The sequence below is a fragment of the Aulonocara sp. 'chitande type north' Nkhata Bay genome, linkage group LG10 (genome assembly GCF_057382095.1).
Source record: "Aulonocara sp. 'chitande type north' Nkhata Bay isolate Kocher_YH1m ecotype deep benthic linkage group LG10, A_spYH_male_GT1.1, whole genome shotgun sequence".
NCBI classification, from domain to species: Eukaryota; Metazoa; Chordata; class Actinopteri; order Cichliformes; family Cichlidae; genus Aulonocara; species Aulonocara sp. 'chitande type north' Nkhata Bay.
In genome coordinates this window covers 13,493,296-13,507,844 of record NC_141353.1, presented here as the reverse complement: position 1 = coordinate 13,507,844, position 14,549 = coordinate 13,493,296, and the positions used below count along the sequence as shown (strand labels likewise).

Genomic DNA, 14,549 nt, shown 5'->3' with positions numbered 1-14,549 from the left:
TTTCAGAATATTCTATTCTTGGATATTTTTTAATACAGAACAAATTACTCATAATAAAAAAAACAATCCTAAGGAAATGTAAGGCTTAAATATAGAGAACCCAAAGAACAATTGAGGTGTTGTTATGATGCTATCTATCCACAGTGGTTTCCTGTAAGCGATTATTCATAATCCCCAGTGCTCCCACACCACCAGAGAAACCATTCTGATGGCTGTAGCTCTGCCGCGGGCCCTGGTGAGCTGTTTCACTCAGCTGTTTCTGCAGCAGTGCCAGAGACACCTTGTTGGACACCATGAACTCATTCACTGAGATCATCTCCCCTGACAAACGACGCCCCACTTGTACTTCAGCCAACGCGCCCGCATCCGTCTCGCTGTCGCACACAGTCTCAACCGAGCCGTCTGTGTAGCGGTGGTGGGATGAGATGGGCTGCACGGCGTTGCGTTTGATGCGTTTTGGCCTAAAGTGTGCCAGTTGACGCAGTTGACGCCTCTGTTTGTGATTTTTGTTGTGGAGACAGGGGCAGCAGAGCCACCAGCAGCCAGGGGTGGAGCAGGAACAGAGCTGATGCTTCCCTGAGCAGACCAGCTTTCCCAGGATCCAGTTGAGAGTCTGCTTGATGACGATAGAAATGACGTTGAAAAGTGAGTAGATGCAACAAACCCCCATTAAGATGAAAAGGCAGTTTCCAAACCGGTAGGCCTCCTGAGATTCGTACTGCTGCCTCTGGCTGCTCACCAGGTCCCCGAAGCCAATGGTGCTGAAGGCCACGAAGCAAAAGTACAGAGAGTCCACGTAGCTCCAGTTCTCCATGGAGCTGTACAGAGTGGAGGCACTGCAAGCAATCACAACAGATGCTATCCCTAAGATCAGCATCACGTAATAGACGGATGGCTTCCATCCTTCCAGACTGTCCTCTTCACCAGATGACTCCTCCCTGCTCGACACCACCCCAACTCCAGCACACCTCAGCCGACGCTCATGACACCAGCGCATGATGTAAGCTAACATGGTGATGATCCTCTCCAGGAAGAGGTTAAAAAAGAGGATAGTGGCAGCACAGCCAATGAGACCATAGAAGATTAGGAATATTTTTCCTGCTATGGTTGCTGGTGTGGTCATGCCAAAACCTTAGAGAGAAAACACAAAATACAAGGTTAAATAAATGATCACAGCCGTGAGCAACATTCCAAAACTGAAGAAAAATCTGGAAAAAAGTTAAGTGGAGACTTACCAATAGTGGAGACCACTGTGCCCACAAAGTAGAAAGCTCCAGAAAAGTCCCAGCGTGGCCTTAATGCGTCCACCCTGATGCCAGCTCCGTTTGCCTCCTCATACTGCCTCAGCAGAGTGTGCAGGGCGCCCAGGTTGACCCTGTATCTCCTGGTGAAGTTGTCCAGCTGCTGTTTCCACAGGAGGCGTGCGCGGAGCTCAAATGGGTGTTCCAAGGCTGAGAAGATGGCAGCTCCGCACAATAAGTAGAGCAGGATGAGTCCGGCCAGCAGGCAAAAACGAGCATTGTCCTCTTTCATGGGCGCTCTGGGGCAGCAGCAGCAGCTACCTGCAGCCCTCCTCTTAGCCATGAGCACAGCAGCAGCAGCGGCGGCACAGAGACACCACTGATACAACATGCACCGCCTCTGCCGGCGCTGCCAAGTCACAGACTCACCGTGCGTGTTACATGCATCAACAGGCACAAATATACATGCACTAGCAGAATGAAACTTCTGGTTTAAACACGCATGCATACATTTGGCTCTAACATCTCACAGGCAAGCTTTCTGAAGAAGTTTTTGAGGACAGGTTGATCGTTTTGTTGAAAAAATTTCACATCAGACGAAATATCTGTAATAAAATGAGCAAAAAAATAACAATGCAGATGCAGATTAGTCAGATGCGGTTGCAAAATCTTAAGTTTAATAGGTTCCTTTAACATGACAAATTGTCAGAAAACACTTCTTGTAAGTAGCAGTTTATGTCTTATAATCCACATAACATAAAATACTGAATGTTTAAAGTAAATAAAAACCACAGTACCTGGTCTCGCTGGCAGCACCGTTCACTTAAGCGCTGCAGATCTGCGTGTGCTCATTCCATGGATGTTCTGAACAATGACCAGCCAAAGGAAGCCTCTTGATTTTGTATCTGTGTGTGTGTGTGTGTGTGTGTGTGTGTGTGTGTGTGTGTGTGTGTGTGTGTGTGTGTGTGTGTGTGTGTGTGTGTGTGCGCAGAGACACTGTCTGATGTTTCATCTGTCAAACACTCACATCATCATCCCTCTTCTCACCGCCTCCTCCTCCGAGCACACCCTGATTGGTGCAGTCAACTCTTCATTTGTAAAAGTGCTTTTTTTTCTTTTCTGTCATCAAACACCAGTTTAACATTAAAAAAAACCTCACGTTTGCGTCAAATAACTGATCGTGTGGTCATTTCCTTTCATCAAAGCATGGGACAAGAATTTCTTCTGATAAAGTAAAACTAACATTAACCTCTTAAGCCCCAAGCCTAACTGATCTCCGGCCTTTTGCCCCTGCATCAGGGGGCGTTGGGGCTTAAGAGGTTAAAAAAAACATTGTAGTAACAGGATTAGAAGCTTGCAAGTTCTGCTGAATTAATCAAAGTGGGCAAATTTTAGTTTCCCCTGCTTTCTTGTTGCCAGTGCTCAGGTGCCATTTCCACACCCACTTAGAGTGCTTTTTTGTTATCGCTGCAGACTGTGTGGGAGGATTTGTTGAGCATGGCTATCGGTTCCTCTGTCTGTTCGTTCCTTTAATCTTGTCTGGTGCTGCAGGTAAGGGCATGGGGTTCCCCGCGCCTGCCGACTAATGGCTGAATGTCAGCAGCAGGCAGGTGTGGAAAACAGACAGTCCATCTGCCTTGTCACGCAGAAAAGCAGCAAAGCAGCAAACCAACAATTTCTCTTGATGCTGGTGTTTCAAACGATAAAAAGCAAGATTTAAGGCAATCAGCTTTCACAAGCAAACAAGACGTAAAAGATCACATTTGTGGAAACTTGATCATTTTTTATTGATGTGAAATACTTAAAAGTGCATAAAATACTAACTACTTGCTTAGCTTTAAAAAGATAGAAGTGAAAAACGAAACATAGTGCTGACAACAATGCAACAAATAATCATCTACAGAAACAGTGACCCTGCTAACACAGTGATTTTCAGCTGGGGTAAGGTTGACTGTGTTCTCTCTTGGCTTTTCTTGTCTCTGTCCTCTCTCCTCCTGCCTTGGGCCCATGAATGTATTTCAGTAAACCTTGTTGAAGTAGATTTCCAATTCCTAAACTATAATAAACCTCCTCTGGTCTCTGTCCATCGGGACAGCAGGCCTGCTAGAGAGGCTATCATTGAGGATGCACAGATGTATCTTTTGCATTAGTATTTTTACCTGAAACATATAGAAGGAACACTGTATACAGCTGAAATTTACAAACTGTGGAGGGCAGATGGGGTCTTCAATCAGCTAGTCTTTTGTATGCACACATTCATTCGGGTATTTTAGATGATTTATTATGTGATCAAACATTCTGACCTTCACTGTCTGTGTGTGTTTTACTCTTGTTGTGATTATGACTAATTAATGTAACTGTTACTTATAATATGTATGTAACTTTGTAATTTTAACATGTTGTCGCCTCTTGGCCAGGACTCCCTTGAAAAAGAGGTTTTTAATCTCAATGGGACTTTTCCTGGTTAAATAAAGGTTAATAATAATAATAATTCTTTTTTTTTTTAAAGTCTAACACTGTTGTACCTCATAAATCAGATCTGAAAATGCAGCTGGTTAAATTCATGACGCGATCGTGACACACACATCAAACTGAGGATGTCTCATCTTTCTAACTGCTTGTTGTGTTGACTCCTCTCTCTTCATGTCGCTACCTCAGCTCCTCCTCCACTCTTACCACTAATGGGAGGGACTAAGATGCCAGGGGAGGAGTCTAGGAGAGGAATCAAAGACGTCCAACTGCCAGCAGGATTTAATGTTACAGTAATGTAATGCGCAAGTTTGGCTGGCACTAGCACACCATCCAGATTTACTTTACAGGTTTACACACAACCAAGTCAGTAGTACAGTGGGAACATTTTCCAGCATGTAGCCAATCAAAATAAATAAATGTCAATAAAAATATTGAACTTTAAAAAAAAAGTGCAAAAAATGCAGCTAAAGCTATCTTGCTGGATCTTAAGGGCCATCCTTCTCTGTACTGACCATAACTGTCAATCTTAATCTGTTATCCGGAGTTAATGAAACAGTCGCACATAATGTCACTAAGGGCTTAGTGTGAATTTGTCAAAACCTTAAATTGCTGATATCAGTATGAGATAAGCTATAATGGTTAATATGAAGCATTATTCATTCCATTAATGCTTCATATTAACCATTATTACCATCCATCTATTTGCTTCTGCTTCTCCAGTTCAAGGTCACATGGGTGCTGAAACCTAACCCAGCTGTCACTGTACGAGAGGCAGGATACACTCTGGACAGGTCACCAATCTGTCACACCATCATTACCAAATAAACAATTAAATTAAATTAAATTAATGGGATAAATATTTTGAAAATTTAACAAACAGTTAATAACTGATGTATAAAACATTATATTAGTGGCTATTATAATGTTACAACTGATGTTTCTGAATCTTTGTAAATGCTCATTATCAACTATTAATAATGACAATATCAAAGCAGAAAGAATATATCCACTTTTCATATACTTTGTACCATTTTAGTGATACAATGTCACTTTTAAACTGATCAACCCAGAGGGGATGTCCATATTTTTAGCTTGTAATTGGTAGAGGCATGTGTTTCCTGAAATAGTGAGCAGGTCAGCTCAAGACAGAAATGTCAGACATCTCTGGCTGAGGCTGGAGAAAACTGCATTTGTGTTTGGCTCTGCAGTGCAGGTGGGGATAATGTGTAATGCTGGATTTACACTGCATGCCATTATGAAGCTGAGGCCATCATCAAACTATTAACAAAATATGGTATGTGCAGCAAACAGTAGTGACTTATTTAGTGTAGCATAGTGTTTACACTACTTTAAATTTCCATTCATGTAAACTCATTCTGCCTGACCACTTGCTGATGTTTCATCTAAGTCATAACAAGTTCCCAAAAGTTCTCTGAGTTTAGTTCTTCTTGGAAGGACTAAACATCTTCAGCCATCCTTTAGTACGCATACAATCCACGCCACACTGCGCTGATCCCAGTGTGTGTGTTTTATGTCCTTTCAGACAGACAGCGAGCACCTCACACTTCAGACTCAATCACTCAACTTATGGGTGAACACTGTCTCCATGGTAACAGTTCCTCACCCAGATTGAGTGAAGGCAAGCAGAGGTCAGGTTGTCCAAACGTTTAGGGGGAGGCACTTGTTTCTGACAACTAATATTAACCACTTAACCAACCAGTGGAAAGTAAACACACACTTGAGACAATGTCAACACGGTTGTTTTCCTTTCTTGAAACACTGAGGTGACAAAATGATGTATTAATTTAAAAAAAAAAACTGGTAGCAGCTTCAGAAACACGAGGAGATCCTTGGTACTGTCTGATCATTGCACAATATAAATATAGTCTAGCAGCACTGTTTGGAATTACTTATCTAGATAAGAGAAACATGTCACACAAGAACTAAAACTTTTCAGTAAAACATTAATTTTATTCTACTAATAAGTGATTTTACTATTATACTAATAATAATACTACATCATTCTAATACAATATATTATAGAATTATATTATCATAATGTAGACAAGAAACAGTTTTTTGCTTGTTTTTTCAGCATGACAATGATCCCAAACATGCTAACAATCCAGCAAAAGCATACCTGGATAGAAAAACACACAATGCACACAACACGCAATGCAGTATCAGTCATGGATTGGCCTCCCCAGAGACCAAACCTCAGAATTACTGAAACATTGTGGGAATCTTGTTGCACCTATTTCCCATTTTCCAGCAAAATATGAAGAAATGAGGGCTCATATTTTTTCACATTACTTTATATTGTATTGGATGCTTTTAGCAAATTTTAATAAAGCTAATATTATCATTACTCGTTATTATTACTGTTACATTGTCGCCGTTACACTGCTGCATCGTTACTTGATTAGCCTATCTGACATTTTCGTGCACCGTGAACACAATGGCGTGTCCAGCGGGGTGGCCTGGGGGGGGCACAGGCCACCCCCCCAACCAGACTGGCCACCCCAGGTGCCACCCCAAAGGCAAAACAAAAAAATTCAATCAAATATCAAATGTCCGATTATGTTTTCACGGTGACGCTCAGATATCCGAGTGTAAGTGAATGCAGCATCGGCTTCTGCGCTATGTGCATCACGTTAGCAAAGGTAGGAGAGCCAAGCACGAAAGACGTCACTGCAGGAAACAATTTTTCGGTGAAAGAAAATGAGGACAGAATAAATGTCCCGGTAAGTAATATTAAGTTTGTTGAGTTTAGTAAACTTCGGTGAAATTAGAATACCAAGGAAAAAATAACACTTAAAGAATTATTGCAGCCGTGGAATATTTCAGACAGTATGCTACAGAGGGCAGCTAACATAAGAGTTATGAGTTATAAGATGTAATCTAAGTCGTAACATTGCTGTATGGAGCTGCAGATTTGGTTGCAGGTTAACATAGCTGGACTGGCCATCGGGCTTATTTGACTTATTTTTTATTTTTTTTGTAACGGCATGAACAATGAGAGGTGGTGGATTGGCCAGATGCAGGTCGATGTGTAGAAATAACTCCGTTGTTTGGTGGTGGCTATGGCGGGGCTTCCACAGAGGCAGCAGGTGGATGAGGGAAGGGGAGGCAGGAGGAGAGCCCCGAGGCAGCCGCCAGTCCGAGTGTCAGGTGAACTGAACTTCAGGTAAGAAGTTATGACCTGCAGTCTATCTGGGTCAGATATGAACCAAGTTTAGGTGGAGTTTATTTTCGTTGTGCTGACTTTTTACCGTCAGTTGCAATAACTCATACTGCGTTCTAGCTAGCTTGATGGAGTTTTTATACAGCTGTTCGGTTGCTATGATGTTACTGATAGTGAACTTTATTTTATTCATAAGGTTAGTTAGTAGAGTTGCCAACGGCTCCTTAAAAAAAATGGAATGGTCCCTCATTCAGAGAAAATATTACACGTTTCGTATTGAGCTGAGAAGAGACGCAGTTTGTCCCGAACTTCAGCTAGAATGGAAAAAGACACAAAGCTGGATTTATTCTGTCTTTACGCTGCACAGCTGCCTCTTCTCTCATCCTGCCTCTCCTGTTGCTACTTCAATCATGAAACTGATCGATGATCAGCTGATCGGCTTTTCTCTCTTGTTTGTTTATCGCCCACTTTGCGCCAGAAAGACGAAACCAGCAGATGTCGCGCTAAACAACAGCAGCACGTTTAAGCTTGATCGGCTGTTGTTAGAATTTATTTAATATTAATTTCTAGTATCAGCTGATGTTTGCTGGAGCCACAGCTGTAAAGCTGCTGGTCATGATGTCGGTTTGGATATCTGGTGAGAGGGAAACGTGAAGACCACCCACCAGGATCCTTTTTTATGTAGCTGACAGCTGGTAACTGTGCAGGGGCGGGTCTAGCAAAGTTTTGCCAGGGGGCCAGGTAGGGCATTAACAGGGAAAGGGGGCACAAAGAAATACTTTTCTTTCTTATTCTCATTTAAAATATCTAGCTTTTATTAAATAATTATCTAAATCTTACAACCAAAGTTTTTATCTGACGTAAAATGTATAGAAATCATACATATACCAAAAAGACTGTACATCACTGTCACAACAGGGTTTGTTTTCATTCAAAGGCTTTATGGCTTTAATACCTGGTGGGTCGGTCTGTAGTCAAAATGCCCGATTTTCTGTCCCAGTCCAGCCCTGCAGGTTAATACTGGCAGTGTCACCATGCCAGCTGAATGTATTTCATCATCAGCCAGTGTTGTTCTTTATCAATATTACCAAAGTTTACCATAAGGCAGCATAGAAAGTATTTACTTGCTTTCAGGTTTTATTCAGATATTAGTCTTTTCAGTTGTTTCTCCACTTTTTTCCTGTTTCAAAATCAAACACCAGTTTGTGAGAAAATTATCTTCTTTTTTTAACAGGCAGAGAAAGTTTTACATTGGAACTGGCTAATTTGTCAATTGTTTGCTACAAATGTTCGTATTTTAATATTCAAAAATGTTTTTGCCCAAAACATATGTGCAGTATATGTCAGTAAAAATACTATGCAAATATTGCTGTCCTTGAATGCTGAGTAAACACTGACAAAGCACTGATTGTATCTCTTGTACTTTATCAACGCAGTATCTAAAAACTTTGCACCGTAGTGGTTAAAATCTCATTCTAATAAGAGTTAAAAGTGCATTTGGTTATTAGGTTTATAGGATTATTGAATTATGGTTAAGGGTTGGTAGAATTTTTTTTTAAAACATTATCTGCCAATTAAATCTGCCACCCTTCTCCAAATCTGTGCCCCTGCCTGGCCCCCCCAACAAAAATTTTCTAGACACGCCACTGCGTGAACATTCACCGTATTCCATTTCGTGTGGTTGTAAGAGCAATGTCTAATCGGTACCTGTGGAGGGCGCCCACACGCCTGCGAGGCATCGAGCCTTCATCTAATCGAGACAGAGGAAGAGGCGGCAGAGGCAGAGAGAGATAAAGAAGAAGAATTTAACGGTTCCCGGTTGTTGAACCGCTCCGGTCTCCACGGTGCCCTGCGGCTTATGAACAGTTTGGGGCTTGGGGTGACGGTCATTTAGTCGACTAGCAGTTATAGTCACTTCAATTAGATAGGTCACCACCATGTTTTTACTAAAGGTAGCAATGTTTTGACAGCTTACCACCCTAAAGAGCATCACTGCACGCAGAGGTAACGTTCATTTGTTTGATTGCACATCTAATAACGCTGTGTGGTTGATGTACAGAGTTAGCGCTCTGTGAATCCACTAAAATAATACTTGTGTTAACTAACCATAGTGTCCGTGCTAGATAACCCTAGCTAGCGCTGGTCAGTTGACCAAAGATGTAACTCTCGCTAGCTGACGGAGAAGTCGGAGGAAATGTTGCACCGTAGTTTAGAACAATGCAATTATCTCTTCCAACGAAACCGTGCTTAAATTTAACGTTGTTTCACTCGAACTAAATCTTTTTTCCCCATGCGATGTGATAAAATGTTGCACATATCTTATTAGCAGTACCGGAGAAAGTGAAGTCGAGCGCGAAATCTTTCAGCGTTTTAACGCCACAAAAGAGACGCAGTTAATGACGTACTTTATTAAACAGTGGCTTAAGATCATCGTCAAATCCCTCAAGTCCCATGCTGTTTGACTGAAGCCATCAATCAGAACTTTTACTGTAACAATGTTGACACCTTTTAAAATGAACTATGTCCGCTGCCGCCCCTTGCGGCTTACTTGTGTAATAACAGGCTGTGCGAGAGGAGCAGAAAAAACAAGAGAGAGAAATGGTTATTGAAGATATCTATTTGAAGATAAGAAATGCATATGTTGTGAATAATATTTTATGCTTTTAAAATTAGGTTCTTAAGGAGGGTATGCCTTGTTTCACTAACCTGTAAAAATATCAACCCTGTGCAATCAATAATGCTACAAGCACACATGTTTTTATACACACTAATATATTTATATTGTTTTATTTATTCGAAATTGTGTTATTAGTCTTTGTACATATGAAAACTATTTAATTAGATATATTGCTCACTTTCTACTGAATGGGACTGCGTACCTTTTTTATTTTTTGTTTAATGACAATAAAAATTCTGATTCTGGCTGTGATGCTGAAAAAAATCTTAATGTCACTGTAATAAGACCGAGAATTGCAAACATTCCCAAAATGTTGGGATATTTTTGTGAGATACATGGAATGATACAATATATTTTTCACAACACATCATTTAATTCCCATTTTATTGTTGAGTATGCATGTCTCCTTGCAGATTTTCCCTGTTATCCTTCGAACAATACAGTGTTGAGATTTATCAGTCGCTCAACATGATCTTAAAGGCTCTGCTGTGTGTGAAGAAGCGTGGGTCAGCTCAGATTACGATTATGCTTTATATTTTGGCTCAGGTGTCAGATGTACGCATACATCTGTCTCTGTTTTAACAGGAAAGGAGTTGGTTGATTCAGTTGCTTCTAATCGATTGGAATAATTTGTTTCTCCGATTTAGAGCCAGAGCAATGGAGGGAGGCTCTGAGCTGATGGAGGATATTGTATTTCGGGGGGTGGAGTTTTCCGTGAAGATGGAGGTGGACAAGGGTTTGCTCATTGTCGAAATTTCTGATTCAATGACAGCGGATCAGTGGACGGGGGAGTTTGATCCAGCATGTAAGTGGCGTATACATCTCAGTTTACATATCACTATAGCCAGTCATTCATGCTGTTTAACTTTAACTGCTTTTTCATTTATTTAGATATTGAAGACCTCACTCGCAAAACTGGAAACTTCAAGCAGTTTCCTATTTTCTGTAGCATGCTGGAATCTGCAGTGAGAAAGGTGTGTGTGTGTGGGGGGGGGGGGATTAGAGGCAGAACGAATGTAAACACAGTTAATAGATGAATATAAGGAGACAGATTTCCCTGAGGCTGTGTGAGCCGAAGAAGAGACTCGGTTGTGTTCATTGTCTCCACTTAAGCGAAAAATGCCCAGTTATCCCAGGATGTCCTACTCCCTTTTTCCTTTTAATTAACGTGTAGTAGCAGGGGGGGAAAGAAGGAGCCTGGAGGAAATTAGGAGAGACAAACTGAATTTTTGGCACATTTTTAAGTCTGCTGCAACTAAATTGTCATGAAAGCAAGGTATACACGCACACTGTAAATGTTAAAGCAAGACAGAAAAACATGCTTTCTGATATATCTGAAGATGCATTATTAGAAAATTAGATCCATGATCATTAGAAGAGATGGCTGATATTTTTTTGCCATTAAATTGCTGTAAATTGGGGGGGTAAATATAAAATCAGGAGCCTACGATCATAAGACTGTTCCCTAAGGTGATAATGGCATGTTTTATTATTCTGATTGTTGAAAGAGATGCTTCTTTGCAGACGAGTGACTCTGTTACGCTTGACCTCCTGACCTATGCTGACCTGGAGCTACTGCGAAACAGAAAAGCAGGGGTGGTCAGTCGTCCTCGCAGCCATCAGCAGCCATCTGCTCTCACCGCCAAAAGATATCTCATTCTCATATACACAGTGGAGTTTGACAGGTTTGCTCACAGCTTTGCTGCTTTATGCCCTCTGCGTCTGTAGTAGAAGCTGTGCTGATGTTCTGATTTTCTGTCCATGTGTAGAATTCACTACCCTCTACCTCTGCCCTATGTGGGAAAGCCTGACCCAGCTGTCCTGCAGAAGGAAATCAGAGCGCTCAGGGCTGAGCTCAGTGCTCTCACCTCTCACGGAGTTAACAAATCTGCAGATCTAGAAATACAGCGGCTACGAGCAGAGTAGGTTTAATCTCTACCAGTGTTACCAATATTAGCAGATGCTGGAAGTTTTCTTCTTCTCTTTTTTAAATGTCTCCTGCTGTTTTCAAGGCTGGCTCTGGTTAAAGAGGAAAAGGAGAGCATGGCGAAGGTTCTGGAGCGACTGCAGTTGAGTGGAAATGATCCCACGTCTGGACGAGAGGACTGGAGAATGAGAGATGTGGTGAGGACGCTGGAGGAGCAACTTGTCAAGGAAAGGGCCAAAAGTCAGCGCTCGATGAGCAAGAGATGTCAGGAGCAGCGACTGCTAGTGGAGCAGGTGATGCTTCTTTGTTTTTTTTAACCTGTGTAACGCCCCCTTTTTAAAATAAATCAGTAGGTTTTAACTTTTTCCTTTTTCCATTCCAGTTAGAGGAGCTGAGAGCATCAGAGTGTGCTCTCCGTGTTCGTGTCAAGAGTCTCACCAATGAACTGGCGTTACTACGGAGAGGGTTAGACAATCTAAGCGTGTACTATATCTTTACTTTCTCTCTTTCATACATTCGCTTACACGCTTAAAATTTCAAAACCCAAATCAGTCACCCACTGAACACTCGTGCTGTTTTTCTTGTGTATGCAGCAGAGTGACTCCTGTGTCGGGTCGTATCAGCTCACGGGTAGATGGAGAAATTTATCGCTCACTTTCTCGGGAGAGAAGGTCTGGGTACGGGACAATCAGGGCTCGCTCGGGATCTAGAGAACGTACAGAGGATAGAGGACAGAGGTTGGTAGAAAGAGGAAGACGTGCAGACTCCTCGGGACCGCGTGCTCACATACCCAGGCCATCACCTTCCCCCACAGGTACTACCTCTGCTCCTGATGTTGTTTCTGTGAATGAATTCTCAGTAATTAATCGCACTGATAAAGATTTGTACTTGATAAGCACTTCTGTTTTTGCAGGGTCACGGGTTCCACGCTTTGATCCAACAGCATATATCCAGGACAGGCAGCGCAGACAGAAGGAGGCAGAAATCAAAAAGTTGGTTTCCTCACTTTGTGAGTATACGCCAGTACTCCGTGTAGTAGCTGCTCAAGCATGTTTTTCTGTGTCAGACAAAGGAAGGTGCGAAGGGACATGCTGGCATCACCCGTGCTCCCCGAGAGAGGCCGTTCACGTTCCAGAGAAGCCTATCCTCAGCTGACCCGGTCAGGCAGCAGAGGCAGGAGTTTATCTATGGAGCGGCAAGGGAGCAGGAACTCCTCTGAAAGCTCGTTAGTGGACATGGATGAAATGACCAAAACTCTGTACAGGTGATAGTACTTTGGATGGATTTGTGAAGGCCCTGTGGGTGTAGCTGGCTATTTTAATGTCTGGGTTGTTTTTTTGTTTTTTTTTCTTTCATGTTTTCAGAGGAAGAAAACAGACTTACAATGGACCCAATGTGGTGAGTAATGACTTTCCTGTTATTTATTTGTTGTCCTCTCCTGTATGTATTTGAAAAGGGCTGATACCAGCCTTTTTTGGGTATGAAAGCAGTGTAGGTAGTAGATGTTAGTGGAATTAAATCACTGAGAGTTATAGTTTTTAATGGTTTTGTAGCCACTAAGTACAGAATATTACAGGCCTTAACATTTACAGTGCAATTTATCTGTCTCTAGTCCAGGGGAGGCCTTCTGTCCAGGAAGCCATTATGCAGCACACCAACACTCAGAGTCAAAGACAAAGGTAACTTGTACTTGTAACTTTTTTTTTTTTTTGTCCCCATCAGTTTACATGCATTTTTGGTTTTTTAAAGTCTAATTTGTCATTTGTTGTCCCAAACCCCAGAAAGCTCTGTAGATACAGGTACAGAGCTATCAGAGATTGATGCAAGGCTGCAGGCACTGCAGGAGTACATGAGAGACTTGGATACAGGACATTGACCTGCTGCACAGGATTGTCTGATTTCATCATCTGCATAAAACTGAGGAAGAAATCCTGATTTGGACCTGAGCTTCGGGTTTAGCAGAGTATGCACTAACATCAGAGACTAAAACTCCCTCTGGAAGCTCAGACTTCTGGAAACTACAGCCATCAATATGAAGGTCATTGGACTACCTTTTTGTGGACTAATTTCTTATGTTTTTATAAATTAACTTAAAATATGACTGTCTGTGTGTTGCCAGCTTTTCCCCCCCTTTTTTAAGCCCAAACAAACTGATACATGTGTGTAAAATTTGGCATTGCCTGGTAAATGTTGATCTTTCAAAGGCTTGTTTAATAGTGTGGGCAGAGTTGAGTCCTTTTATATTCAGTCCATGATGCAGAAAGGCATTTCGTCACTGGGTTTGCAGGTAGATCATTTATCTATCTATCAGCACGCCAACATCCATGTCTGATCCTTGCTTTCATCATCAGTTTAAAATGCAGAACATTTTTTTACGATTTCTCCGTTAATGAGTTGGTGTTAAAAAAGTGATCCATACATCTTTTGATACATTACAGAAATGTCCATGAGTATGAGTATACCAAAATGTTATAGTACATCCACACATTTAAACATGTAACGGGCTGTTGTTTCTACCACCCAGTGCTTGCTGGGATGCCTTACAGCTCCTGTGCTCTGAATCAGTGGATGACATAAGTGATACATGGTGGTCAGTTTTCCACTTTTTTTTTTTTTTTTTTTTTTAATTATTATTATTATTATTATTTTACCTTGTCTTCCCACTTTGAAGTAAGGATTATCAGTGCATCTCAAGTATTTTGTTACCACTATACAGTCTAATTGTTCCACACAGTGCAATACAATACAGCCTTTTCTGCCCTTTAAATTCAGCATTATTTTGATGGCATCACAAACTGATTCCAAACTTGTTAGACATCTCTATAAGGGAACAATATTTACCATAAAAACAATGTTTTAATAGACTATGCTGATGGTGCATGTAACGTGTGTAAAAACTTGGCACATTTTTCATAAGAAAGTGCCAAATATTTTCTGAAACTGTTGTCTGCAGACTGTTACTAGAACTTTATCCATTGTTTTTATACCACCTAAAATATAATTTATAAGAAAGATATGCTGTGTGTAAGGAGTCTTTTTATAGTTTTA

The 14,549-nt window shown here is 41.4% G+C and overlaps 2 protein-coding genes across 5 annotated transcripts; one reads left to right on the top strand and one right to left on the bottom strand.

The window, feature by feature from the left end:
- Positions 1-88: 88 nt before the first annotated feature.
- On the bottom strand, positions 89-1,814 carry kcnk12l (potassium channel, subfamily K, member 12 like). Its single transcript, XM_086308301.1, has 2 exons — positions 1,236-1,814; positions 89-1,131 (listed from the first exon to the last, which is right to left on the bottom strand). Exons 1-2 carry the CDS (start codon positions 1,747-1,749, stop codon positions 131-133), a joined length of 1,515 nt encoding a protein of 504 aa, XP_086164427.1. The 5' UTR covers positions 1,750-1,814; the 3' UTR covers positions 89-130.
- A 4,531-nt stretch (positions 1,815-6,345) lies between these two features.
- On the top strand, positions 6,346-14,509 carry ccdc61 (coiled-coil domain containing 61). 4 transcript variants are annotated; one of them, XM_086308300.1, is made up of 13 exons: positions 6,346-6,457; positions 10,222-10,379; positions 10,466-10,548; positions 11,099-11,259; positions 11,344-11,496; positions 11,587-11,794; positions 11,884-11,966; positions 12,098-12,315; positions 12,415-12,493; positions 12,568-12,765; positions 12,866-12,899; positions 13,114-13,180; positions 13,283-14,509. In XM_086308300.1, the coding sequence occupies exons 1-13, from the start codon at positions 6,450-6,452 to the stop codon at positions 13,375-13,377; spliced, it is 1,545 nt and encodes a 514-aa protein (XP_086164426.1). In that variant the 5' UTR covers positions 6,346-6,449; the 3' UTR covers positions 13,378-14,509. The 4 variants fall into 4 exon arrangements, with proteins under 4 accessions (XP_086164426.1, XP_086164423.1, XP_086164425.1 ...); XM_086308297.1 differs by having other exon boundaries at positions 11,884-11,984; positions 12,095-12,315; XM_086308299.1 differs by having other exon boundaries at positions 6,347-6,457; positions 12,095-12,315.
- The last annotated feature ends 40 nt before the right edge of the window (positions 14,510-14,549 follow it).